The sequence below is a fragment of the Heteronotia binoei genome, chromosome 4, assembly GCF_032191835.1.
Source record: "Heteronotia binoei isolate CCM8104 ecotype False Entrance Well chromosome 4, APGP_CSIRO_Hbin_v1, whole genome shotgun sequence".
NCBI lineage: Eukaryota > Metazoa > Chordata > Lepidosauria > Squamata > Gekkonidae > Heteronotia > Heteronotia binoei.
Window position 1 is genome coordinate 30,470,555 of NC_083226.1, and position 25,195 is coordinate 30,495,749.

The window sequence follows — 25,195 nt, forward strand, 5'->3', positions numbered from 1 at the left end:
TTCATTTTGCCCCCCTCTCAAAAAACATGTAGATCTGGTCCTGGGTATTCTCCCATGTCAGCTCTTCTAGAAAACTAGATTTTCTGGATGAAAGGTTTTGGCCAAGCCAGTGCAACACAGTGTCAGATTAGGATCTGAGAAACCTGAGTTTGAATCCTTGCAGTGCCATGAAGTTTGCTGAGTGACCTTGGGCAATTCACACACACCTGTCTTAATGTACCTCACAGGGTTGTTGTGCAGAAAAAAAATAGAGGAGAGGAGAACAATGCAAGATGTTTTGGGTCCCCGCTGAGGACAAAGATGTGGATAAAGTAAATAAACCTTTTCGGGATGCCTTCTTTTGGTTTTGATGCAGTGAATCTGCGCAGAAGCATTACAAATAGAACACCCAGTCCCCATCCAGCAATCTGAAGTGGTTCAGTCCATTCCACTATGTCCCTTGCACCAACTCTTTCCATTGCATGTTTAGCTTCACCCAAAGGAAAAATCTGGGACTAGAGGTTTTTTCCCACTTATACCTTTGGACCTCTAGACAGTAAACAGCTCAAAAACGTGGTGATTCCAGGCGGAGGCTTGTTGTTGCTGCGTATGACTTGTGAGCCACCGCAGTGTGGTGCTTCAGGAACGAGAGGCAATTTGCTGGTTCCACCTATGACTCACTCACCCTGGGTTTCCTGTTAGGAGGAAACATATTTGTTTCCAGAGGATGCTGTTTTGCAACCCGCCATTAAATAATCTGAAAGGCTGCGGAGGGCAAGCTTTGTCAAATTACACCTTGTCTTCACAGTTAAACCTTTTCCATGAATATGATTGTGCATCTCATTTTATCTCAAATCATAGCCCCTTTTGGGCATGTACTGAACCATTGATATGTTTCCTAAGGGAATGGTGGTCAACTATGCCACAAATAAAGGCATAGGTGTATCATTCCAGTCCTTGTTGGAATACATATGCAAATAGGGTGGCTAATTCTCTGGGTGGGTCCTGGAGATCTTCCAGAGTTACAGCTGACCTCCACACTACAGAATCAGTTCCCCTGGAGAAAATGGCTACTTTGGAAGGTGGACTCTGTGGCATCACAACTCCCCAAACCCCACCCTCACCAGACTCTTAACCCCAAACCTCGAGGGATTTCCCAAACCAGAGTTGATAACCCTATGCACAATCCATAGTGCCGTGTCTTTGAGCAGCAATTACTAACACATCATAAGACCTTCACGGATTATAGTATTTGTAGGGGTATCTGTGGCTTTATTGCTATATTAGGGTTAAGAGCCACATAAAATAAATGTCAGATGTTTGAGAGTCACAAGACATGAATTTCAAATATATGAGAGCTGGAAGGAAGGAAGGAAGATAGGTGGGAGGAGGGAGAGGTGGAAATAAAGCAACTTTAAATACCTTCTCAAAGCCAGCCTATGGGGCAGTGGGGGCTTTGAGAGCCACATAATATGTGTGTGAAAGAGCCACATGTGGCTCCTGAGCTGCAGTTTGCCCCCCCCCCCCCCGAGAGCTGGGAGCTATTCTTAAGTTGTGTTTAGATTGGTTTGGTGATGGGTTTTGGTGGGGGGTCTTACCACTTTCTGTCTCTCAGATTGTGAGCTTCACTGAGAACCTTTGGGCCAAGGGTGGGATGTAAATTTCAAAATAGGGATATTGTAAGCAAGAGATCCATGACAAATTCGCATTCCCTTCTCCTCCTGCTTTAGTTCCTCCACTTCTGCTGCCTATGGCCTTTAGCAATGTTAGTTGGAGTTGCTAGACCATCTGTAAATTGTGGCATTGTAAGAGTGTTGTTGAGATCTTTTTTCCTTGATTGTCTGATTTTTCTGCCAACCTGAAGGTTTCTCTGGGCTTGCACAACAATATTTGTTATCCTGCGTGGATCCAGGTCAGGATTTTTGATCCACACAGGGTTTGGGTGGGTGTGAGTTCAGAATTAGAAATGTAGGTGCTATAGCAGTGTCCCAGCTGCATTCCGACCAGCACTGCCTCATACTATTGTTGATTATACATCTGAGCTACAGGTTGGCCATCTGAGTCACAGGTTGTTCATTTGCACTTCTAAAGAATTTGGACTTCTGATGCTTATTAGCATCCTAGGCTTGCATTCTCATGCAGTTTGAACAGTCTAAGGGACTTATGCCAAGGTTATTCAAGGTGGTGTTCTTTAACTCCCCCCCCCCTCCCACACACACAGCTTGGAAAAAGTGATAGGATTAAATAACATCTGTTATTTATGCTAGAAAGACCAGATTAATAGAAATAATATAAGGGTACTGCCAGGGGTTTTTTTTTGCTTTGCCATAGCCCCACTCTCTGCCCCCTGCCAGTCACTGCCAGTGTTCCATACCTCATCCCACTATTGCTCTCCCAAAGAACAAGCAAAACAACGCTGCCTTCCAACTTTCAGCCCAGCAGCTGTATTGTATAGAAGGTGATGATGGGGGAGAAATCGAAGCCCTTGAGAATGAAACAGGAACTCAGCTGCATAGTCCTGTGCACTGTCTTGTTGGTCACGTTGCAGTATGACAGAACCTTAGAGTGGGATGTAACTTGCTCACATCAAATGTAGAACAGTATATCTAGGGCTCAGCGTTATCATCATATATCTAGTTTCCCCCAGTTTTCAACCTGCAAATTGCCTGCTCTGCTTCTCAGCTTTTTTTTTTTAATGAGTTACAAATGCAGCTGCTTTATATTGAATCAGACATTTTTGATCCATCAAAACCCATTGGTCTCACTGGTTGAGAAGTTGTCTACTCAAGGCTGGCAGCAGCTGTCCAGGGTTTTTTTTTCTTTTTAAATGCTGCTACCTGCAGTGCAGGTAGTCTGGGGAGACAAGAAGTGGCAGAGGGCTATGTTCTTACACTGTTTGCACATCAGTAAAACAGAAGCTAGGATGTTAGTGTTCTGAACAAAGGAATCTGTACTTCTGTTTTTTCCCTCTTTAATATTCTAGGTATTTCACAGTAGAAAAACTAGTGTTAAGGACTTCAAGTGCCCTTTGTTAAAATAACTGTTTTAATCATGATTAAATCTGCTGTGTTACAGGGTGCACCCTTTTCTTTGTGGTGACTTGTTTTATTTTTGCCGGTAACTGGTTATGTCACAAGAAATTTAGATTTCACTGTTCTTTCTCTTATCAGGTGGCTTTGCTTTTGTATATGAAGCTCTGGATGTTGGAAGTGGCAAAGAATATGCTTTAAAGGTAAGCAACCCCCCCCCCCCGCTCTGTTTTGTTGTTGAGGTTTGTAATGTCGTGAATGCAAAAATAGCAGTATTCCAATACCTCTTTATTAGGGCAGCCAAAACATCACTGAGCAGAGAGGAAGCTTTTGAGTCCATCAGAGTTCTTCTTCAAGCTGAATACTCAGCCAGCCCCTGGAGGTGGGGAATAAATGTTGCTAAGATGTACAAGTCTCCGGCTTAATACGAAGGAGAGGAGGAGTTATGTGGACAGCTTGTCTTAGGTTGTTGCCAAAGAGTGCAGGGAGAAAGGAGCGATTGCTGTTCTCTGGTTTGAAGATTTAAAATCTACCATTAATTGGAACCCATAGGCCCTTTCTAAGGCAGAGAGAGCAGAAGGGAACAGTCAGTCTGTAGGCAAAGCTGGAGATTAACTAAGGTGTTGTGCTAAGCGCAGAGTGACACTGAGTTGTGTCGCCTTGGAGTTAGAAGGAAATGTTCCCCATAAGTTGATCATGGTGTCAGTCAAAGGTTGTTCTCTTCCAGGTCTGAGATCCTGTTCCTGGATGACTAAAACTTGCTTTTCTTCAAAACAGAGAAGGCAGGTAGCTACACTGCCCTGTTCAGTTCTGCTAATGTAAGCGCTGTTGTGTCTTTCCTTCAGTGTAAGTGATGGATGGGTATATTTCCCCCCACCACCACTTTGCCTCTAGTCCAGTTCTTTCTGGAACCAAGTTATGGCTCTTCTTTGGGATTGCAACTTGGAGCCAGAGTTTATTCTGCTAACGACTTTGCATTTGGCTTTTTTCCTTTCGAAAGTATATTTAAAAGCTTCCAAATCTGCCAGTCATTTGATTGCGAAGAGTGGTACTCAAATGCACAAAAGCTTGTAGCGGGCAACTTTTTACTAGCCTCACCTGCCAGCACATAGGCATAGATTAATTATTTCTGGCTTGAAATGAGCCAGGTTGTTTGGTTGCCTGGAAGAGACAATTTCTCATTGCAGATGACCAGGCTGATGTCTCTACAAGCCTGAGTTACAGTATCGATTCCATAGCTATGTGAGAATCAGCCTGGCTGAGGCAGCTACTAGATCTTAAAGCTTTTGTCCGTTCACTGTTTTCTTCCAGTCTTTTGATTGTACCCAGAAAGAAACAAGTGCTGCCTCGGATACAGACCCCTCCTGCTTAATTGTCCGGTGTCTGCAACATTATCCTTTGCTGCAATGCTCATAGGAGGGTCATTGTAATCTTGCCAGTTGATGCTGTACCTTTCTTTCTTTTTTTTTGCAAACTCATCTGAAGCGATAGCAGAATAGTGATTTGATTGAAATGGATGAGGGAGGCCTCCAAACAAGTCTCCAGTGCTGTGGCTTTTGTGTCAGCAACAATCCAGAACAGGTTTCAGTGTTGGCAGCTCCATCGGGGACGTTTTACAGATCGCGTTTGATGAACTGCAGGCTGCCGGTCTCGTAGCCGGCTGGTTCCAGAACTTTTAACATTAGCAAGCTCAGAAATGTGCATCTGTGTGGCAGTGGGAATCACAGATACTGCTGCTAGACAACATCCTTTTAAAAACAATTGTAGTACCTTGCCTGTCTCTTCCTGAGGCCTCAGTGAGAAGGGGATGGCTTTAAGATTATTGGGTCACAGTTGCCAAAAAGCGGCTTGCTATTCTAGTTGCTTGGGAGGCCCCTATCTCACAAGAAGCTTTGTGGAAAATAGGCAAGATTTATGTAAAGCAAGAGTCCAGTGGCACTTCAAAGACACAGCCTTTGTTTCAGTGAGCTTTCCTGAGTCCAGAAGTGAGCTGTGACTCAGGAAAGCTCATATTAATAAAATATTTTTTAATTTATATCCCGTCCTCCCTGCCGGAGCAGGCTCAGGGCGGCTTACATAGCATAAAATACAAATATTACAATGATATAATAATAAAATACCCCAATTACATCATAATTATATTTCTTAATTAAACATACTATTACTTTTAAAACCAACAGTTAGAACTAACAATTTAAACAACAGATTAATTTGGTGCTATAATCTTGATATAACACAGTTTTTATATGTCGACGGTAACACTCCACATTAAAAAGCCAGCTGGAAGAGGATGGTCTTGCAGGTCCGGCGGAACTGCTTAAGGCTCTGCAAGGCCTGTACATCTTCTGGTAACTGATCCCACCAGTGGGGAGCTGTAATCGAGAAGGCCCTCTCCCTTGTAATTTTCAACTTGGCCTCCTTCGGCCCAGGGATTGGCAGCAGATTTTGCGAGCCAGATCTCAGTACTCTCCTGGGAACATACGGGGAAAGATATATTGAAAGAGATGTTTGTCTTTGAGGTGCCACTGAGCTTTTGTTTTATTTTGCTGTGAGAGACCTAGGGTTACCAATACCCAGTTGGGGGTAGGGGATCCTCTGGTTTAGAGGCCCTCCCCTCTCTGCTAGGCACTCCATTGTACCCTATGGAGACTAGTCCCCATAGGGTTGTAATGGAGAGTCAATCCATGGATATCTGGCGGCTTGAGGGTGTTTTTTGAGGTACAGGCACCACATTTGTAACATAGCATGTGGTGCCTCTCCCAACCCAGCCCCCCCCCCCAAGTTTCAAAGAGATTGGATCAGGGGCTCTAATTCTATGAGCCCCAAAAGAAGGTGCCCCCATCCTCCACTATTGCCAATGAAGGGAAGGCATTTAAAAGGAACAGTCCCTTAAAATTGTGATGGCCAGAACTGCCTTTGGAGTGGAGTCATGCTTGTTCCTTGCTCCTGACTCCACTCCCAAAGTCCCCAGATATCCCCTAACTCTAAGACTAAAATAGCTACTTCTTTAAATGTATGTGTCATCCTTTTGAGCTGTTTTGCTTCTGTATAAGCACTTTTTAAAAAGAGGATACAAAAAAGGTCCTATGAAGGTGACCCTTTAGACCAGAAATCTACAACCTTTGCAGAGGCGGGGCCTATCGTTAACTCCCAGTCTATAGTATGAGACCCACTGAGCACAAGCACCATGACATCACGGCCATGTGACAGGAAGAGCTGGAGCTAAGATCTCATCAATGCTCTGGGCGGCAGCCCAAAGAGAGCGTGGGACAGGAAATGCAAGCTAAGCACTGCAAGGTGTAACACCGTGAGGAAAAAGCCAAGGGTCAGAACCCTGAAGAATCATCTTCACTGTTGAGTGATCTCACCTCACAATTCTGCTGCTCTTCTCAATATATATTCAAAGAGAGGCAGGTGGTGTCATCTGCTTATTCTCTAGCTGCAGAACCTTCCAAAAAAAGAGCAAAACCAAAATGGTAGCATGTTGGGGGTTCAGCTTTATGACCTAACTGATGGTCCTGGCTTAAAAAATTTGGTGCTTTTGAAGGGTGGTTTAATATGAGACAGGAAAGAATTAATCTTTTTTTTTAATAAATTATCTTCATTTACACAGTCTTTTTGAGTTAACTGGCTGTATGGGGTTGCTTGAATTATGGGAATTGCAACTTTTCTGAGGGGAAAAAATGTTTCCAGTCTTCACGTTAGCTTTTGTGGGGCACTCCTTTGCAGCCATAGTGGTACTAACCAAATGTTGTGTGGAAAGGAAATGATTGTGAACATAAATGGCCATGTGTGCATGCAACCCTGAGGCAGGAACAGCAGGAAATTGAGTATGGTGCTTCCGTTTTGGAATGGTGTTGCCATATGGGCACAGACTCAGAATCAAGAGAGGAGGTCCTACAACTGATAGACGAATTAAAAACTAATAAGTCATCAGTTCCGATGGCATACATCCAAGAGTTCTGAAAAAACTCAAAGATGAACTTATGGATCTCCTGACAAAAATATGTGATCTTTCATTGAAATCTGCCTCCGTTCCTGAGGACTGGAAGGTAGCAAATGTCACCCCCATCTTTAAAAAGGGTTCCAGAGGAGATCCGGGAAATTACAGGCCAGTCAGTCTGACTTCAATACCAAGAAAGTTGGTAGAAACCATTATCAAGGACAGAATGGGTAGGCACATTGATGAACACAAGTTATTGGAGAAGACTCAGCATGGGTTCTGTAAGGGAAGATCTTGCCTCACTAACCTGTTACAGTTCTTTGAGGGGTGAACAAACATGTGGACAAAGGGGACCCAATAGATGTTGTTTACCTTGACTTCCAGAAAGCTTTTGATAAAGTTCCTCATCAAATGCTCCTTAGTAAGCTTGAGAGTCATGGAGTAAAAGGACAAGCCCTTTTGTGGATCAAAAACTGGCTAATTAATAGGAAACAGAGAGTGAGTATAAATGGGCAATCTTCGCAATGGAAGACGGTAAGCAGTGGGGTGCCGCAGGGCTCAGTACTGGGTCCCATGCTCTTTAACTTGTTCATAAATGATTTGGAGTTGAGAGTAAGCAGTGAAGTGGCTAAGTTTGCAGATGACACTAAATTGTTCAGGGTGGTAAGAACCAGAGAGGATTGTGAGGCACTCCAAAGGGATCTGTGAGTGAGTGTCAACGTGGCAGATGAGGTTCAATGTGGCCAAGTGCAAAATAATGCACATTGGGGCCAAAAATCCCAGCTACAAATACAAGTTGATGGGGTGTGAACTGGCAGAGACTGACCAAGAGAGATCTTGGGGTCGTTGTAGATAACTCTCTGAAGATGTCAATACAGTGTGCGATTGTAATAAAAAGGCCAACGTCATGCTGGGAATTATTAGGAAGGGAATTGATAACAAATCAGCCAGTATCATAATGCCCCTGTATAAATCGATGGTGCAGTCTCATTTGGAATACTGTGTACAATTCTGGTCACCGCACCTCAAAAAGGATGTTATAGCATTGGAAAAAGCCCAGAAAAGGGCAACTAGAATGATTAAAGGGTTGGGACACTTTTCCTATGAAGAAAGGTTAAAACGCTTGGGGCTCTTTAGCTTGGAGAAACGTCAACTGCAGGGTGACATGATAGAGGTTTACAAGATTATGCATGGTATGGAGAAAGTAGAGAAAGAAGTACTTTTCTTCCTTTCTCACAAGAACTCGTGGGCATTCAATGAAATTACTGAGCAGTAGGGTTAGAATGGATAAAAGGAAGTACTTCTTCACCCAAAGGGTGATTAACATGTGGAATTCACTGCCACAGGACATGGTGGCAGCTACAAGCTTAGCCAACTTCTAGAGGGGTTTGGATAAAAATATGGAGCAGAGGTCCATCAGTGGCTATTAACCACAGCATATTATTGGAACTGCATGGGGCAGTGATGCTCTGTATTCTTGGTGCTTGGGGGGGGGGGCAAAATGGAAGGGCTTCTAGCCGCACTTGTGAACCTCCTTTTTTTTGGCCACTGTGTGACACAGAGTGTTGGACTGGATGGGCCATTGGCCTGATCCAACATGGCTTCTCTTATGTTCCTAGCTGCAATAGTGTCACAAGTTACTTGATGACTTTTAGTGACCCCAAACACTTGCAGTTATCACTAGAAAATGAGCCAGAATACCACTATGGTAAGAGACTCCCTGTATTTTAACCTTAAGAGGCAAGTCATAGCACTGTGCTTTTGTTAAAGTTTCCAGACAACTTCCAGTGACAGCCCTGTGTGGATCCTCCATGCTGTTTGATTAAGGAAACACAGATACATAATACAGGATCAAGTGCCCACATATTATTTGTTCTAAACTTTTAATGCATACTTCTATTAGAGTGAAACAAAATTGTTTTTTCCCCCTGTCATTTTGTTTTCTGACAGAGGTTACTGTCTAATGAAGAAGAAAAGAACAAAGCCATCATTCAGGAAGTTTGCTTTATGGTATCCTTTTTGAAGAAGATCACTTTTAGATAATTAAAGCAGTCCTTAAGGAATGATCAAACCTGTGACTGTTTCTTCAGCCCTTTTATCCTGTCACTCTTGCCACAGTGATTTCTGAGGGACCAATTTTGCTGTAGCTTACAAATGATTTGTAATTATTTCCTACCAATCTTAACCTTTCAGTAATTCTAAGTTTTCTTTTATGCTTTGTTCTGTTCTGGAAATCAAGGTTCTTTTATTTGGGCATGGTTTCATTTTCATGATTTTGTGACAAGGCAGGACACTTTAAACACAAGAACAATAAAGCCAAGTATGCTATGTGACATTTTGCATTGCTTGATTTTTGTAGAAGGCAGTCCATACCCTTTTGGTGTGGTTCAGTTGCCATTTAAGGCTGTGATGTAATTGAGCTAACAATGGTTAGTGTTCAGGCAACACTGCTAACTATGATTGGTAAGGGTCAGCCAAACCAGAATCCAAAACCATGGTTTGAAGCTGGTTTTGCACAATATGTGAATGCAGACATCTTGGGGCTTGGTCCCTGGTGTTGCCCTCCCCAACTATGGAGCAAAGAATATGAAGTCAAGAGATGGCGGTCTGGAGACCTCCTGGAATTACAGCTGTTCTCCAAACTACATTGATTACTTCAATCAATCAGTGAATCAATCCTTATTACATTAGTAGCAACAAAATGCCATAGTAACCAGCAACTAGACTTAACAATAGATAAAAACTCAATAAATCAATTACTCGTTTGTTTATTGGTTTATTTAAAACATTTATTCCACTTCTCCTAGGGAAACGGACTGCTTTGGAAGGTGGACGGTGTGGCATTATAGCCTACTGAGGTCCTTCCCCTTCCTAAACCCCACCTTCCCAGGCTTCACCCTCAGATCTCCAGGTGTTTCCAGACCTGGAGTTGGCAACCTGAGTGAATGTCTACAAGCCAAATACTGGTTTAATGAACTCACCAAAATTAAAATAAACAGTGGTTTCATGTTTTGTCTGAACCAAGTTTTTGTCACGTGGGTACCATAGAATGTGCTCTTTCTCTCATACACACACACTTATACACCCCTGCACAAGTTCAGCCTAAACATGACTGAAAAGCCTAAATCAAACCATACCTTGTTGAGAGGACCGTTGTGGTCTTACTAGACTGATGTATGATGAGCTGAATGTTGGCCTCTTCGCTTCTTGATCCGAACCGGCACACGCTGCAGCTAATGCGTTTCCTGCTCCCCAAGCAAGTCAGGTTTTACTGGCCCCAAGCAAGTGACAGATAAAGGAAACAGATCGTGCTTTCTTGTATAACGTGACTTTGCGGATGTGTTCCAAATACAGAAAGCTTTGAAACTTTAACAGACGGAAAATTCTAGAAAAAGCTGTCTGGTCACCCGAACATTGTCCAGTTCTGCTCTGCTGCCTCAATAGGCAAAGAAGAATCTGATACGGGGCAAGGGGAGTTCCTTCTGCTAACAGAGCTTTGTAGAGGTAAGATCCTGCTTATGTGGAATTCTAATGGTAGCCTGCACTAAGAGTTTAGCTAAGCAGGTAGTCTCTTGAGACATAACTTTAACCAGGTCTGCAGAAATGGAACCGCTGATGGTCAAACAGGGAACAGAAGGGCTGTTTTCACAGGGTCTGTTAATACAGCTGCAGGACCCAATTTTCTGTTTTGGTTATATTTCCCACACTGGTTTTAGAAGCGATGTCGGTGAAAGGCATGATAAATATGGCAGAGGAATGTCTGAGAGCTATTTCCTTTCCCTTCACATGGTTTTTGCATGCTTCTTGGGGGGGGGGGGGGCGGGGAAATGAAAGGGTATTAATTAGAGCTGCAAGCTTTAATCACAGCTTTAATTGCAGATTAAAATTTGCCCTCTAATTAACCAGTGTGGCTGAGACTGAAGGGCACGCCACTGTGCGAGTCCTGCAGACGTGAGGTTCCCTCGTTCCAGTGCCAAATTGGAAGAGCAGGAAGCTTAAAGATGGAGTCTTTTTCTTCTTGTATTTAAAGCTAGTAGATATTTTACATGTGAAGATGCTGTGAGTGTAATACAGCATATATTTCCTTCTGTCAGTAAGGAGCACAGGTGACTGAGGGAGGGAGACCTTCTCCAGTGACCGGGACTCTATTTATTTGAATAATTTAGGATAGTTTCCAGCCACCTATCCAAATAATGTGCTCAAGATGGTTTATAGCAGAAAATTGGATAAAATTATTTCATAAAAATCAGTCATGAAGTCATTTAAAACAGGTGCAGGCATCAGATAATCTTGGCAATCTTTTTCCCTTACGGAGGCAGGATGTCCCGGGGGGGGGGGGGGGGAGGATTAGAGCTGGAGGTGCTTCCTACTTTATTGGAGGGATGAGTCTTTCTCATGCCTCTTTTAGAATGAGGGTTGGAGACACCTACGCATCAAGCTGCTTGAGTCAGACCCCTATTGTGTTAATGTCACTGATGTCAGACTGACAGCAGCTTTCCAAGCTTTCATTACTGCTAGATCTCTCTCTCTTTTTTTTAGTGGAGATGTCACGAATTGAACCTGGGACCTTGTTGCACGCAGAGCAGATGCTTTACCACTGAGCCACAGTCCCTCCCTGAGGCTGGGTGGTAAATGCTCAGGCTGCGATCACACCCACTAAATAATGCACTTTCAATCCACTTCACTGTGTGAACTGGGAAAATCCAGCTGGAAAGTGCATTGAAAGTGTATTATTTAGTGTGCGTGATTGCAGCCTCAGTCTGTGCAGGACTCACTAGGAATCGGATTGAAAGAACAAGGGCTAGATGTGTTATAATGAGGTGGCGTAGGGCATGCCGGTTGACTGACTGGGCCCAGCTATGAGTCTGGGGGTGTCTAGGGTAGGGAAGGGACTTCGGCACCCTCTCGCACTGCCCATTGCCCAAGAAGGGAAGGAAGAAAGTGAGAAGGAAGTGACATGGCTGCTGGTCTTGTAGTGAATAACTTGGAGCCTCATCTTCTGGAATTTTCTGTGATGCCTAGTGGGCGAGGTGAGTCCCAGTTATCTTTCTGAGGGAATAATCAGTGGTGTTTCCTTCCTTCCTTGGATAGTGCCTATTGTGAGTGGGTAATGTGAGCTCTGCCTCCTTTAGCCCTGAGAGGCATGGACAAACACAACTCAAACAAAGCAGTTCTTTTTAGATAAAGTAGTAAGAAGCCTAAAGATAGCACTAGAATTGTATACAGCTGATCTGAGATTGCCTTTTTGCCCAGGGCAAGAGTTTAACATGAATTATGTTATGTCAACAGGGCAAGTGGTAGAGTTTTTAAAGAGAGCTGAATCCAAAGGGGCCCTCTCATGCGATACGGTTCTGAAGATATTTTATCAGACGTGCCGTGCCGTCCAGCATATGCATAAGCAGAAGCCGCCTATTATTCATAGAGACCTTAAGGTAAGAGATGCTAAGTCTGATTTACACAAAGGAGGAGCATTTCCTTCATGGCAAAGCTGAAGCAGTAGCAGTAGTTTAGATTTGTTTTGCTCACATAGTGACTTGAGAAGCATTGCATAGTTTGATGGAAGTTACTAAATACATTATAGCTGAGAACAAAAGGGTGGGAGGATGCTTGGAACTGACCAGGGTTTTATATCCCACTCTGTGTAGGACTTCCCTTGAAGACACCTCAGAAACAGCAGTCGGTTCAGAATATGACAGCTTGGCTACTGTCAGAAGTACTACTTCACCCAAAGGGTGATTAACACATGGAATTCACTGCCATAGGAGGTGGTGGCAGCTACAAGCATAGACAGCTTCAAGAGGGGATTGGATAAGCATATGGAACAGAGGTCCATCAGTGGCTATTAGCCACAGCTCATTGTTGGAACTCTCTGTCTGGGGCAGTGATGCTCTGTATTCTTGGTGCTTGGGGTGGGGGGCAACAGTGGGAGGGCTTCTAGTGTCCTGGCCCTCCTGATGGTGCCTGGGTTTTTTGGCCTCTGTGTGACACAGCATATTGGACTGGATGGACCATAGGCCTGATCCAACAGCTTATCTTATGTTCAGAGGCTAGCTTATGTTCAGAAGCAGCTACATTGGTTGCCAGTTTGTTCAGTTCAAGGTGCTGGTTATAACCTTTAAAGTCCTTCCTGGGCTAGGAGCTACATATCTGAAGAATGGTCTCTCATATTTCCCCATTGTCCTTTAGCTGCTGCTTTTGACTGTCCTCCCATTTAAGGCTGTCCACTTAGTGGTTGAGTACTCAGCTTGCTGGGGGCGGGGGAAGTGTAGATGACTGGGGAAGGCAATGGCAAACCACCCCGTAAAAAAGTCTGCTGTGAAAATATTATGAAAGTAACATCACTCCAGAGTTAGAAATGACTGGTGCTTGCACAGGGGACTATCTTTACGTTTTTACTTAGTGGCTACCAGAATTTGGATCTTTTCAGTAACAGCTCCCACTTTGTGAAATGGGCTCCCCAAGGAGGTACAGATGAAGGATATGTCCCTATAAATTTTTAGGAGGCACTGTATTTGCTAGAGCTTTTAATGGAGTTTGAGCTGCGGGCCTTTTTCTGAAGTGTGGCGTTTATTTGTATTCCATATAGTCTTCATTTGGAATTCTAAACCACCATGAGCCACAAGGAAAATACTTCAAGAAATAAATAAGCTTAGGACTGCACATGGGGTGGTTGCTTGCATGCCTTTTAATATGTTGCATTATAGATCTAACTCAGATTGGTCTGGAAAATATTTCGCTGTGTAACGTTTCATTTATCTTTGCGTGGTGCAGTGTGCTTTCGCCTGACAATCCACAGTTACTTTAGAGATCGTATGCTTCAAAAGAGAAGTTTAAACCTTTAACTAGAGCGAGGTTTAAATAGAGTCTGTTTGTTTTATTTTAAGGAAATGATAGCTCTTAAACAGTTCAGTAGCCAGTCAAAATATCTCTGGATGCAATGGATAGGAAGAGTAAGCTCTTAAACATCAGGAAGTTTTTTTACTGTCTGGGATATAATAAGAATACCTCAAATTCGGCTTCAGATCCTGTCCAGTAAATTGTCCAGGGATAGCCCCAACTTAACATCCTTTCACAGTGGGCACAAGTATATCTAGTGGATACTTCCTGCGGTCACCAAGGTGGCGCTTTCCCTATAGACCCCAAGTTGATGCTTCTTGAAGGCACCTTCTGCCCCTATGAGGTGGAGGAAAATCAAAATTGGCTTGATGCTTTGGGGGAGCACATTGGTGGGCACCACGATGCCTTTGTTGAAGGTCACTGCTCTGGTGAGACATACTAACTCCAGAGACCTGGAGTTAGCCTCGTCCTGGTGCTGTGCGAATACCCTTTGCATGGTTTTTGACATTGGTGGAAGGGCTTGATGAAGGGGGTGGGCTTGCCACCCCTTTTTATCACCATTTGGTTTTCAGTGCAATTCATATTTGATTAAGAAACATTGCAAAATGTTAACTGTAAGGTTTAGCTTTGATCTGAGCCTCATGTGTGGTTATCCCGGGACCCTGTCATCCATCTGCCCACTACTGCTAGAAGAGTAAAGCATGCGAACTTGCTGCTCCTTGCTGGCCGTTGGAAAGCAGAGCGTGTTTTCAGAGGGAGAAGTGACCGAAACAGAGCATTTTAGTTATGCTGAAAGAATCTTACATGTATAAAATGTAATGTAGCGTGAGCACAGATGCGTGTGACTTGGCAGTCTGGTTATGAACCTCATTGCAAATTGCACACTTAAATTTCTGCCGTCTTTGTTTCTGCAGATTGAAAACATGCTGATGAGTAACCAGGGAACAATTAAGTTGTGTGACTTCGGCAGCGCCACGACAGTAGCACACTATCCGGACTACAGCTGGTCTGCGCAGAAAAGAGCAATGGTCGAGGAAGAGGTGAGAAACCCAAGAGGGTGGATCACATTTAGTTTTTGGTTTCATGGGTTTTCTTCACCTTTCTGAGTATGTTTGAGCTCATTGTCAGCCTGGGGGAGTCATCTTCAATGATGACTTGCTTTCATAGAGGCCTTAAGGTAAGAGATCCTAAGCCTGATTTTCTCAAAGAAGAAGCCTTTCCTTTGTGACAAAGCTGAAACAATGGCAGTTGTTCAAATTTGTTTTGCTCACGTAGTGACTTGAGAAGTCATTTACCTGGCGTTACCAAACTGCTGTCATAACAAAGCAGTTTATACAACAGATCTCTGTTAAGTACAGAGTTAAAGAGTCCTTTGGTGGCATACTCTGAACCGCAGCACAAACGTTCTGTCTCTAATGCGCTTTCCAGCAGAGAGGGCTTTGTGCGCTTTGTGTTGCAAACGTCAAAGGCATGTGCCAAGGGAAGCCAAGTTGTGCAGTCGCAGAACTTTCTTGGCAAGGAGGCCAAGTTGCATGTATTCAGCCTATTTTGTGTAATCTGAGAATAGCTTTTCCAAAGAACTTGGGCATTTCTGAAAAGGAAGGTTATTTCTCTGACTGATGGAGATCAGCATGTTTGCCAGCAGCTTCTGAACCCTTCTAAAAGGCAAGCCCCCCTAAAGGAGCTTGCAGTTCTCAGCTCTTCCGCATGGATGGTACCTGTTAGATCCCTGAACATATGAAGCTGCCTTATACTGAGTCAGACCCTTGGTCCATCAAAATCAGTATTGTCTACTCAGACTGGCAGTGGCTGTCCAGGGTTTCAAGCTGAGGTTTTTCACACTTATCTGCCTGGACCTTTTTTAGTTGAAAATGCTGGGGATCGATCCTGGAACCTTCTGCTTACCAAGCAGATGCTCTACCACTGAGCCACCATCCCTCCCTGTTCTCCAGCAGAGCCGTAGAACTACTATGAGTATCTGCTTTGCTATGGAGAGTAGGTTAAGATCCCTCAGGGATGTTAGGATTCCAGACCTTTGCCATAGCCCCTCTCTTTGCATGCCAGACAGATGCTCTACTGCTGAACTGCAGCCCCTCTCTGTATTTTGCTATTCATTATTTCTTAGCACATTTTTATCCGGTCATTCCTCTCAAGGAGCTTGGGGAAGTGTATGTGGATCTTTCTCTTCACACAGCAGCAACCCTATGAGGTAGGTTAGGCTGTGTCTCCCAGTTATGAAGAAATGGAGATTTACTTGTGTGTGGATCTTGGGAGGGGAAGGAACATACCCGCTTGTAGATAAGCTTGCACCTTTTGGTATGTCATGGATAGCTGCAGGCCACTCCCAAGAGAAAAGATCAGCTTGCTAAGCAAATCGGAATGGAACATGCAGACTGCTCAACCTCAGGATAGTTCATTAACCTGTTTGCTGCAATGGTTAAAATTGGTTCCTTTTAATCTGTTTCTTGCTTGCTGATGAACTTTTTAAATAGCAGTTTTTAACGTGGATCTCGCCAATTTTTTATTTGCACGTGTGTTTGTTGGTTTATCCTGCTGTTGGTTTTATTAAGCCAGTGCCTCACACTGGCTGTTAAGGAGATTTGCTGTGTGTTAGTCTTCTGGTATTATATTTAGGGATGTTTTATTGTATTATGAATGTTGTTGGCTCCCTCAATCGATATAGACTGAGAGTGCAGGATAGATATATTTGTGGACAATTTAATGCAGTGCTTCAAAGAAGCAAAAACTCGCAAACTACTTTGAAGAGTAATTGAAGAGAGTTCCTAACTTCTACAGCTGTAAAAACAGAGTGCTGGATCTCGCCTTTTTGTCTCTGCAGATCACAAGGAACACAACACCGATGTATAGGACTCCAGAAATAGTAGATCTATATTCAAATTTCCCCATCGATGAAAAACAAGATATATGGGTATGTATTTCACCTTCCTGGGGTTTTTTGGGGTATGTGTGGTGAATTTGGATCTTTTGTCTGTAATTGCTTTAGATCCCTCTTCAGGGTGGAATATATTTTTTCCACAATGTGCTTCTCTTTCTCATTACAGATTTTAAGGTATGGGGAAGTAGTTGCTATACAAGAAAAGTAGTGAGATTCAGCCCAAATCCATAGTTAGTGTGCCACCTGATCATGCCCACCATACCTTCCATCTTGCTCTTTTGTATTACATAGCCTTTCAGCTGCTTGCAAGAGACACCGTCTCCAGTGGGAACTTAAAACACAGGCACTGAACTTAAAAAAAAAGAACACACCAAAATTTAGCAAGTTTTCTGAAGCTCACTTTTATGTCTTCAGACTGCAGTTACTTCATGAACATCCATGCTGATGTATAAACTACTTCATGAGATACCAGAATGACAGTATATTTCTATAGGTCATATTAGTTCCCACAGGGGAGTTGCATTAGTCTGTAGCAACAAAATGAAACAGGAGTCCGGTGGCATCTTAAACAAAATTTACTCCAGAATAAGCTCTCCAGAGTCAAAAGTCACTTCATCGGACGCATGTTCATCTTTTTACAGGAGCAGCTTTTTGTACAAATATTGCTGCCCTAACAGATTAGTGCTTCATGCATTTATTTCTCTGAAAAAGGCAGCTCTGAGTCACAGGAGTTTATGTTGAAATAAATTTCGTCATGACTTATTTGATGTCAAGTCATAGCTTAACCTGAGTACAGACAACAAATCATATTGAGCACTAATCATGGTTCAGCACTATTTCTCTGCTTGGTCATTGTGTGCTGTAACTTGCTGTCTCTTTGGAGGTGACAAGTTCTCTAATGAAACAAAATACTTCAGCTCTAGAATTGATTTGAGTTTAACCTTGAATAGCTTAATTTCTTTGATTCTTCTGTAAATCTCGTCATTCTTTCATTGCAGGCACTGGGCTGCATCCTGTACTTGTTGTGTTTTAGGCAGCATCCATTTGAAGATGGAGCAAAGCTTCGAATAGTCAATGGAAAATATTCCATCCCCCAAAATGACACAAGATACACAGTGTTTCATGATCTTATTCGTAAGTTTAAGGCAGAGGGAAGGGGTTTTGGGGAGTTAGGGGGGGGTAAGTTGATAAAGTTTTCTAAAGATTTGCCATCCGTATTTCGTGTCTTTCTTTAAAAAGGGACCTTTTTTATGCAAATCATTCCTATATATGTAATTAAAGTGAAAATAATAGTGTACGCTATACTGAGAGTCAGCATGGTTTAGTATCTAGAGCAGGGGTGTCAAACTCATTTTTTATGAGGGCTGGATCTGACACAAATGAGACCTTGTGGGGCTGGGCCATGTGTGTACCTATTTAAGATTAAGTAGCAAAGATACAAATTTTATAAAGAACACAAACACAAATACATTTTTTAAAAAACTTAAAACATGCATAAAACATTAGCACTCATTAGTCTTAAAAAGTGTTTTCTTTGTATTTCTCCCATGGGATCGAAGAAACTGGGCAAAGGAAGCTCTGACTCTTTCTTTCCTTCCTTCCTTCCTTCCTTCCTTCCTTCCTTCCTTCCTTCCTTCCTTCCTTCCTTCCTTCCTTCCTTCCTTCCTTCCTTCCTTCCTTCCTTCCTTCCTTCCTTCCTTCCTTCCTTCCTTCCTTCCCTCCCCAGGGACTTGGGGAGGCAGGGAGCCTCAGTCAATAGAAGGAAGAAAGGTTTGGCTCAGTAGCTCTGCTGTGCAATTTAGTAAGCCTTGCAAAGCAAGCGATTATGCAGAAGGAAGCAACAGAGGGAGAAGGAAGCCGATGATAGCCTGATGATAGCCTGATAGGATAACCTGCTCAGGGGCCTGATAGGAGCCTTCCATGGACCTGATTCAATCCCCGAACCGTATATTTGACATCCCTGATCTAGAGTGTCTGACTAGCAGACTCAGGTTTGCATTCCCATTATGCCGTGAAAACTCACCAGCTGATATGGGGCCTGTTGTTTTATCTCAGGCTAAGCTACCTCACAAGGTGGCGGTTAAAATCAAACGAAGAGAGTGATGTTGTAAGCTGCTTTGGGTCCCCATTGAAGAGATGATCAAATATCTAAATAAATAATCAGGATAATACTTAGAAAGGAGAACCATGAATGGAAGCTGGAAGTAGTATAGCAATTCAGCAGGGTCCTCTCTTTGTTGATTGAGAGCAATTCGTATTTTGAGTTGTGTTTCAAGAGTCTTGTTTTTAAAATATTCATGGCTGCTAGAGTTCCAAGTATATTCAAAAGGACCATCATCTTGTGCACTTCTCAGCATGTCTTGGAACATCTTCCTAGATCAAAATCGTTCAACATATTGCACCCTATTTGGGTGGTAAGGCAGCATATATATTTTTTAAATAAATAAATTGTCTATTCATATTTTCCAAGCTTAGATAGAGAGCACCATCTCCTAATGAATCACAATCCTAAGGACTAAGCTTTTAAAAATGATATTTGTTCTGCTGTCTCTTGACAGTTAGTTTATACAGGCAAATCTTAAGTTCATTACGTATTTTAACAACTGTGTTGAATTAGTTGTCTTTGTCTGACTGGCAGGATCAGAGTCTTAAGAAATGGGTGTTCTCCAGCCATGTTCCCTCTAAACTGCAGAGTCTTGTGAGCAAAAATTCTACTTTGTGAGCTACTGGCAGTAAAGTTGTGAGCTACTGCATAAATTAGTGTGCTCTGGGGTCATCCTTCCTGAGCTAAGACAAAAATCTGTGAGCTGGAGGCTAAAAATCTGTGAGCTAGCTCATGCTAACTCAGCTTAGAGGGAGCACTGTCCTCCAGCACATTTGCAAATCCAACAGTGGTCAACATAACACTTGTTTTGTAATGCTGTTAGGTTCTACTTTGAAGGTGAACCCAGAAGAAAGATTGTCCATTACGGAGCTTGTGAATCAACTGCAGGAGATTGCAGCTGCTAGGAATGTGAACCCAAAGTCCCCTATTACAGAGGTAATACATTTTATTTTGTTTTGAGCCAGATGTTCGGGGTTTTCTGTATCTATGTTATACTCTGCATGTCATCTATGAAAGATACACCCAGGATTTGGACTGCAGAATGCCAAACCGGATTGGCTTGCCTGTTCTGTACTCTTCAACCTGAAGTCATATTTCTCAAAGCAATGGCATGTGTCTCCTCTCTTGCCTCTAGAATTAGAATATCAAGTGTAAGGTATTCAGCAGCACTTGACTGAATGTTAACATTTAGCATTTACGTGGCATGCTAGAAGATGTTCATCATCACTTATTTCTCATGGGCGCTATTTTTCTGCTGATCGAAATTCACAGCAGTCCTTGCCCACAAGTTTCCAATCCCCTAAATGTGTTTGAAGTGCTTCATGTATAATACCACAGTAATCCATGCAGTTGTTCTTGCAGTTTGATAAAAAATGTTTTTGGCCAGAATAGCCTTTCATGCAGGGTTGAGAAGAGAAATCCCAGCTGGAATTTGTAGCCGATGATTAGATGGAAAGGATGTTAGAGCTCCTTTATTTCTAATGATTTTTCTGTCATTTTGATTTTTACTGTTTGCCTTTAAAAAAAAAAACCAAGCAAAAGAAAGATAATGGTGGTGATATTTCACGCACTAAGTTCCGACTTGGCATTTGAAGATCAATGCCCCATGCCATATTATCCTCTACACCCATTAGGGAGTAGAGTGCATGTTCTTGATGTATAAGTACTCACTCTGGCTCTTCTGCTTGCAGCTCCTTGAACAGAATGGAGGCTATGGGAATAATGCTCAGCCTAGGACACCTTCAACCGTGGTGCCGCAGAACTCAAAGCCTGCAGGACAGCTGAACAATATGTATAATGCAGGTAGATTCTAAAATGCACATTTCTTCCGAAGGCTTACAAGGCAGATCTTTGTAATTCTGTCACTTCAAAGCATTGAAATGCCTTTTGAAGGCATTAGTGAAAAAGACAGTCTTTATATGAGCGTCATGGTTTAACTGGTAGAACGAAGTTTGAGCCCTGTGGCACCTTTAAGACTAACGAAGTTTTATTGACTTTTCTTAATTACTGAAATATGCATGTTTAATGTATAGCACTAAATAAAGTTATGTTAGCAGGATCACTACTGTTCATAGTTACTATTTATGGTATACCCATAATTGTTCATGATATTGATGTAATAACATATGCAAAGGTCAGTTTCCTGCCCCAAGGAGTTTTTACAACCTTTGTTTCTGTATTCAGATGTTATGAACATTCCTGGCCTGTTCATAATGAGAAGTCCATGAATCCCTCAACTTGCTCCTTCCTCCTTTCCTAGTGTAGCATGACAAAGATGGAGACTTCCTAACTAAACTGCAACTTAGGGTGATGTCCGAGAAGGATGTTTTAAGCAATCATGGTTAGTTCCTTGTTTGCAAACCTTCAGTCAGGCACCTGGCTTTAATCCCAGTTTATGGCCAAGAAACAAAATGGCAACCCGCCCCCCCCCCCAACAACACCCAGTTCAGATGTGGAGACAAATTGTGAGTTCTAAACCAAAGAAGTCTTTGATTTCAGGAACTGTGCACAAGGAGAGGACTGAATGGGCAGGACTTGGGACTTGCTAGGCTTCCTCTTAATCTAATTTGCGGCCAGGTTACAGTCTGTGTTTTGTGTATGTCGCGTGTGGATGCTGTTGAAATTCTGAGAAAAAGTGGTGGCTGCTACCATAAAACTGCCCTTCCCCCATGACCTCCGTTCTCTAAATGCTGGAATATTTCAAGCTGAGCACTAACCTGTGATATAGGCAGCTGCTTCAAGATGGGCACTCCCTGAAGATGCAAAGATTATACCTCTTAGGCCAAGGGTGTCAAACACATGTCCCGGGGGCCAAATCAGACCCCCGAAGGGCTCCTATCAGGCCCCCAAACAACTGGCTCTTGCCTGCTTCCTTCTCCTTCTCTCTTGCTTCTTTCTGCATCTCAACTTGCTTTTCAAGGTTTGCTCAATCACACAGGAGCTACAGAGCAAAACCTTGATTTTCTGCATTGGTTGAGGCTCCTCCCCCTCCTGGTCCTTTGGGGAGGGAGGGAAAGAGCCAGAGCTTCCTTTGCCCAGTTCCCTGGATCCCATGGGAGAAATACAAAGAAAGCACCTTTAAGATCAACAAGCGCTAATTTAAGCATGTTTATTTTAACTTTAAAAAAAATCTTTAGTAATGTTTGTGTCCTTTAAAAAAATCTATATCTCTGCTACCTAATCTTAAATAGGTATATACATGGCCCGGCCCAATATAGCCCAGCCTGGCCTGAAAAATTCTCATATATGTCAGATCTGGCCCTCGTAACAAAGAGTTCGACACCCCTGTCTTAGGCTGTTCTGTAGCACTTCCTCTACCAAGGAAGTAGAGGAAAGCTGGTAATTGCTCTTTGCTTTGAGGGGGACGTACTGCTTGGTTTCCCATTTCCAAAAAAGGGAGAGGGTTGCTCCTTGCATGGCCACAGAAGGAGAAGTCACTAAGCAATGGACACAAGGGAGTTGGAGTCTCTGACCAAGCAGAGGGGACACAACTGTAACTGGTCTGCCATGGATGTGCTCAGTGCTTTACTGGTTAGTCAGCTGGTAGAGAGTGGCCCAGAACTTTTGTTTGGTTGCTTGTTCCATTAAATACCTCATTAGATTTTATCCTCATGACTCCAGAAGGAGACAGGCTATACGTCAGCAGTTGCCATGGTGCACACCGACACCACGTTGCCAGATCACGAGTATTGCCAGGCTGGCGTTTTTCCAGCTACCTCAGGTCAGGCAAATGGCCCCCTACTTGTTCCACTCTGACCGTGCCACAGTAGTCCACACAACGGTCACCTGCAGGTTGGACTACTTTAACTCGCTCTGTGTGGGCCTATCCTTGAGACTGACTCAGGAATTTGAACTAGTCCAGAGTGCAGTGGTGTGGGTCCTCACAAGGGACCCTGCGACCAGCACATATTCAGCCTGTGCTGTGTGAGCTGCACTGGTTACCGGTCGAGTGCTGGATCAGGTTTTGGTGCTTACCTTTAAGGCCCTTAATGGTCAGGGACCCATGTATCTTTGGGACCACCTTTCCCGGTAAGCCCCTCGCTTTGCACTCAGCTGATAAGAACTTGCTTGTGGTCCCTGGCCCCAGAAATAACTGGTTTTTCCTCGACGAGGGCCAGGATTTTTAGTGCCCCGACTCCAACCTGGTGGAACTCTCTGCTGAGTAACATCCGTGCCCAGTGGGACTTGTTACAGTTCCGCAGGGCTTGTAAGACAGAGAAGTTCCGCCAGGCATTTGGTTGAGGACAGCGACGGCATCAGTCTGGCAAGCACGCTCACCCCTTCTTCCCCTCTTCAAGTCAGTGGCACAATTGGAAATTTGACCGCCATCTGTTTAAACGGCATCATTATTATGAATTCTATCACGATGTTTATTATTTTTAAATGGGTGTTTTAGTGTTTGTGGTTTTAGTGGGTCTTGTACGCTGCCCTGAGCTCTGTTTAGGAAATGGGTGGTTATAAAAATGGAACATAATAATATAATGATGATGATGGAGGGGGCTGTGATAGAGGGTGGAAATAGGCAACCAAGGTTAATTACCGGGTGAATGGGAGTTATTTTCCATACCTGAATCATGGTATTTTCCATACCTGAATACCTGAGTGTGTTCTGAAAGCCAACAGCAATATATCTGTGGCTGGATGATGCCACTTCTCTTGCTGCTGTTGTATCTGATGCACAATGCTGGTTTGTATCATTGACAATAATGTATGAGGTACAGCAGCATTCTGTTTTAGGTAGTCACAGTATTGACTGGCTGTCATCTGGGAACGGATGGTTTGCATAATTCACAATGGATCTTCCACATGCTGCTGCAGGTACATTAGGAGATCTCCTTGGCGTGTGCATGAGGTCTTGCTTCTCCTTGAACTGTTGTAACTGATTAATAGTGGGATCAAACCCTTTCCAGTGTAACAGTATAAACCAAAGCAAAGAGTAATTCCCAGAGGTGGAAATTGTCTTAACTCAGTAACAGGCTCTGCTCATCAACAAATTATTTTAACATCGAAACTAATGAAGTGGAATAGATTTTTGTGTTAGTAACTGAGTGGTAGCTTCAAACAGAGAAAGGTTAGTATTGATGAAGCGCTCTTGCATTTCAAGTCTGTGTTTCTGGCCTAAGGTCTGACGGTCGCAGAGTGTGATCAGACGTACAGCGGGTTCTTTGATATACTGAGAGGCGGAACAGAGAGATTTTTCACAAATATCAAAGACACGTCTTCAAAAGTTATCCAGTCTGTGGCCAAGTAAGTAAGAAGCAACTGTATTGATCAAGGGAATGCAAATTTCAGCCTGCCTTTCTACATTTCCTAAGATGGTGCTTAATTTGTGTGTGTGTTTTCAAGTGGTTATGCACTCCGATCTTTGCGAAAGGATTGGAATGTGTTTTCCCTTATGTCTTCCATCAGTGGACCCTTGCTCTGGTTGTTCTTTTTTCTCTCAGGTTAGATCTTGTAGAGACTTCCCAGTGGGAGCACCACCACTGTGAACAGCCTTGTATGCATGTAAATAGAAAGGCCATTCTTTTTTTAGAAAAAATAGTGTTTGAATTGGGGTGGACCAGAAATGTTAAATGTTAGGGAAGTTGCTGCTTTGTATACCAAGCATCACACTTCTACAACTATACAAGCTCCAGGCAAAGGTGGCTCTCATAAGCACATGGCTGCCACCGAAAATGACAGCTGCATGTTCGTTTGAAAGCATTCCACCCCTGCATTTGTATTGTTCAGTTTGATTCATGTGTTTCCCTGCTTCCATTTCATATCAGTGGCTGCCCCTCCCTGGTGGAGTTGGGGAAAGCGTCAAAAACTGTGTTTGTGACCTAGATAGGTAAGAAGTACAAAGGAGAAGAGGGGAGAGCAGGAATAGCCTCCTGTTGCTTTCAGTTTCAGCAAGTACTTAAACGCAGAGTTTAAAAGCTGGGCTTTGGTATAAGCGTGAATGTGGAAGTAGTTCCCCAATCAAAAATTGCAATCAGAGGATTTAGAACCATAGAACATTTCAGAGCAGAAGTATCAAATGTACTTAAACACAAGGTATTGTAGGTCTGTCTGCTGTAGTCTTGGATCCAGCTTAGAAGCCTCTGACAAAAAAGCCCCCACTTATTGCCACCTTCCCATGTCATTGCTGAATGTGATGCGAGTAAATTCCTCTGTGGTGTTATTTTATATTAGCTGTCAGTGCTAGGATTTCACCTCCCTGCCTTCCTCCAAAATTACAATGGGACTCTCTTGTTCAGCTGTGCTGTTGACAGAGGGGTCCAATGGACTGCTGCTTCTATTTTATGTTACAGTGGCCTTGCCTTTGTAAAGTATGTAAAAACAAAAGCAAAAAACACACAGGTTAACCATCAACAATGCAAATGCTCTTTTTAATGTTTATAAATAAATTATTTCATAAATTCAGG

At 43.1% G+C, this 25,195-nt stretch overlaps 1 protein-coding gene across 4 annotated transcripts in view; it reads left to right on the forward strand.

The window, feature by feature from the left end:
* GAK (cyclin G associated kinase) overlaps positions 1 to 25,195 on the forward strand; it is a 101,088-nt gene that overhangs the window by 24,542 nt on the left and 51,351 nt on the right. For all 4 annotated transcript variants that reach the window (XM_060237053.1, XM_060237055.1, XM_060237056.1 and 1 more), the window contains exons 2-11: positions 3,150 to 3,211; positions 8,902 to 8,961; positions 10,341 to 10,455; positions 12,241 to 12,383; positions 14,703 to 14,828; positions 16,628 to 16,717; positions 17,683 to 17,818; positions 19,612 to 19,724; positions 20,480 to 20,591; positions 23,912 to 24,035. In XM_060237053.1, the coding sequence (XP_060093036.1) occupies positions 3,150 to 3,211; positions 8,902 to 8,961; positions 10,341 to 10,455; positions 12,241 to 12,383; positions 14,703 to 14,828; positions 16,628 to 16,717; positions 17,683 to 17,818; positions 19,612 to 19,724; positions 20,480 to 20,591; positions 23,912 to 24,035 (1,081 nt within the window). The remainder of the gene's footprint in view (positions 1 to 3,149; positions 3,212 to 8,901; positions 8,962 to 10,340; positions 10,456 to 12,240; positions 12,384 to 14,702; positions 14,829 to 16,627; positions 16,718 to 17,682; positions 17,819 to 19,611; positions 19,725 to 20,479; positions 20,592 to 23,911; positions 24,036 to 25,195) is intronic.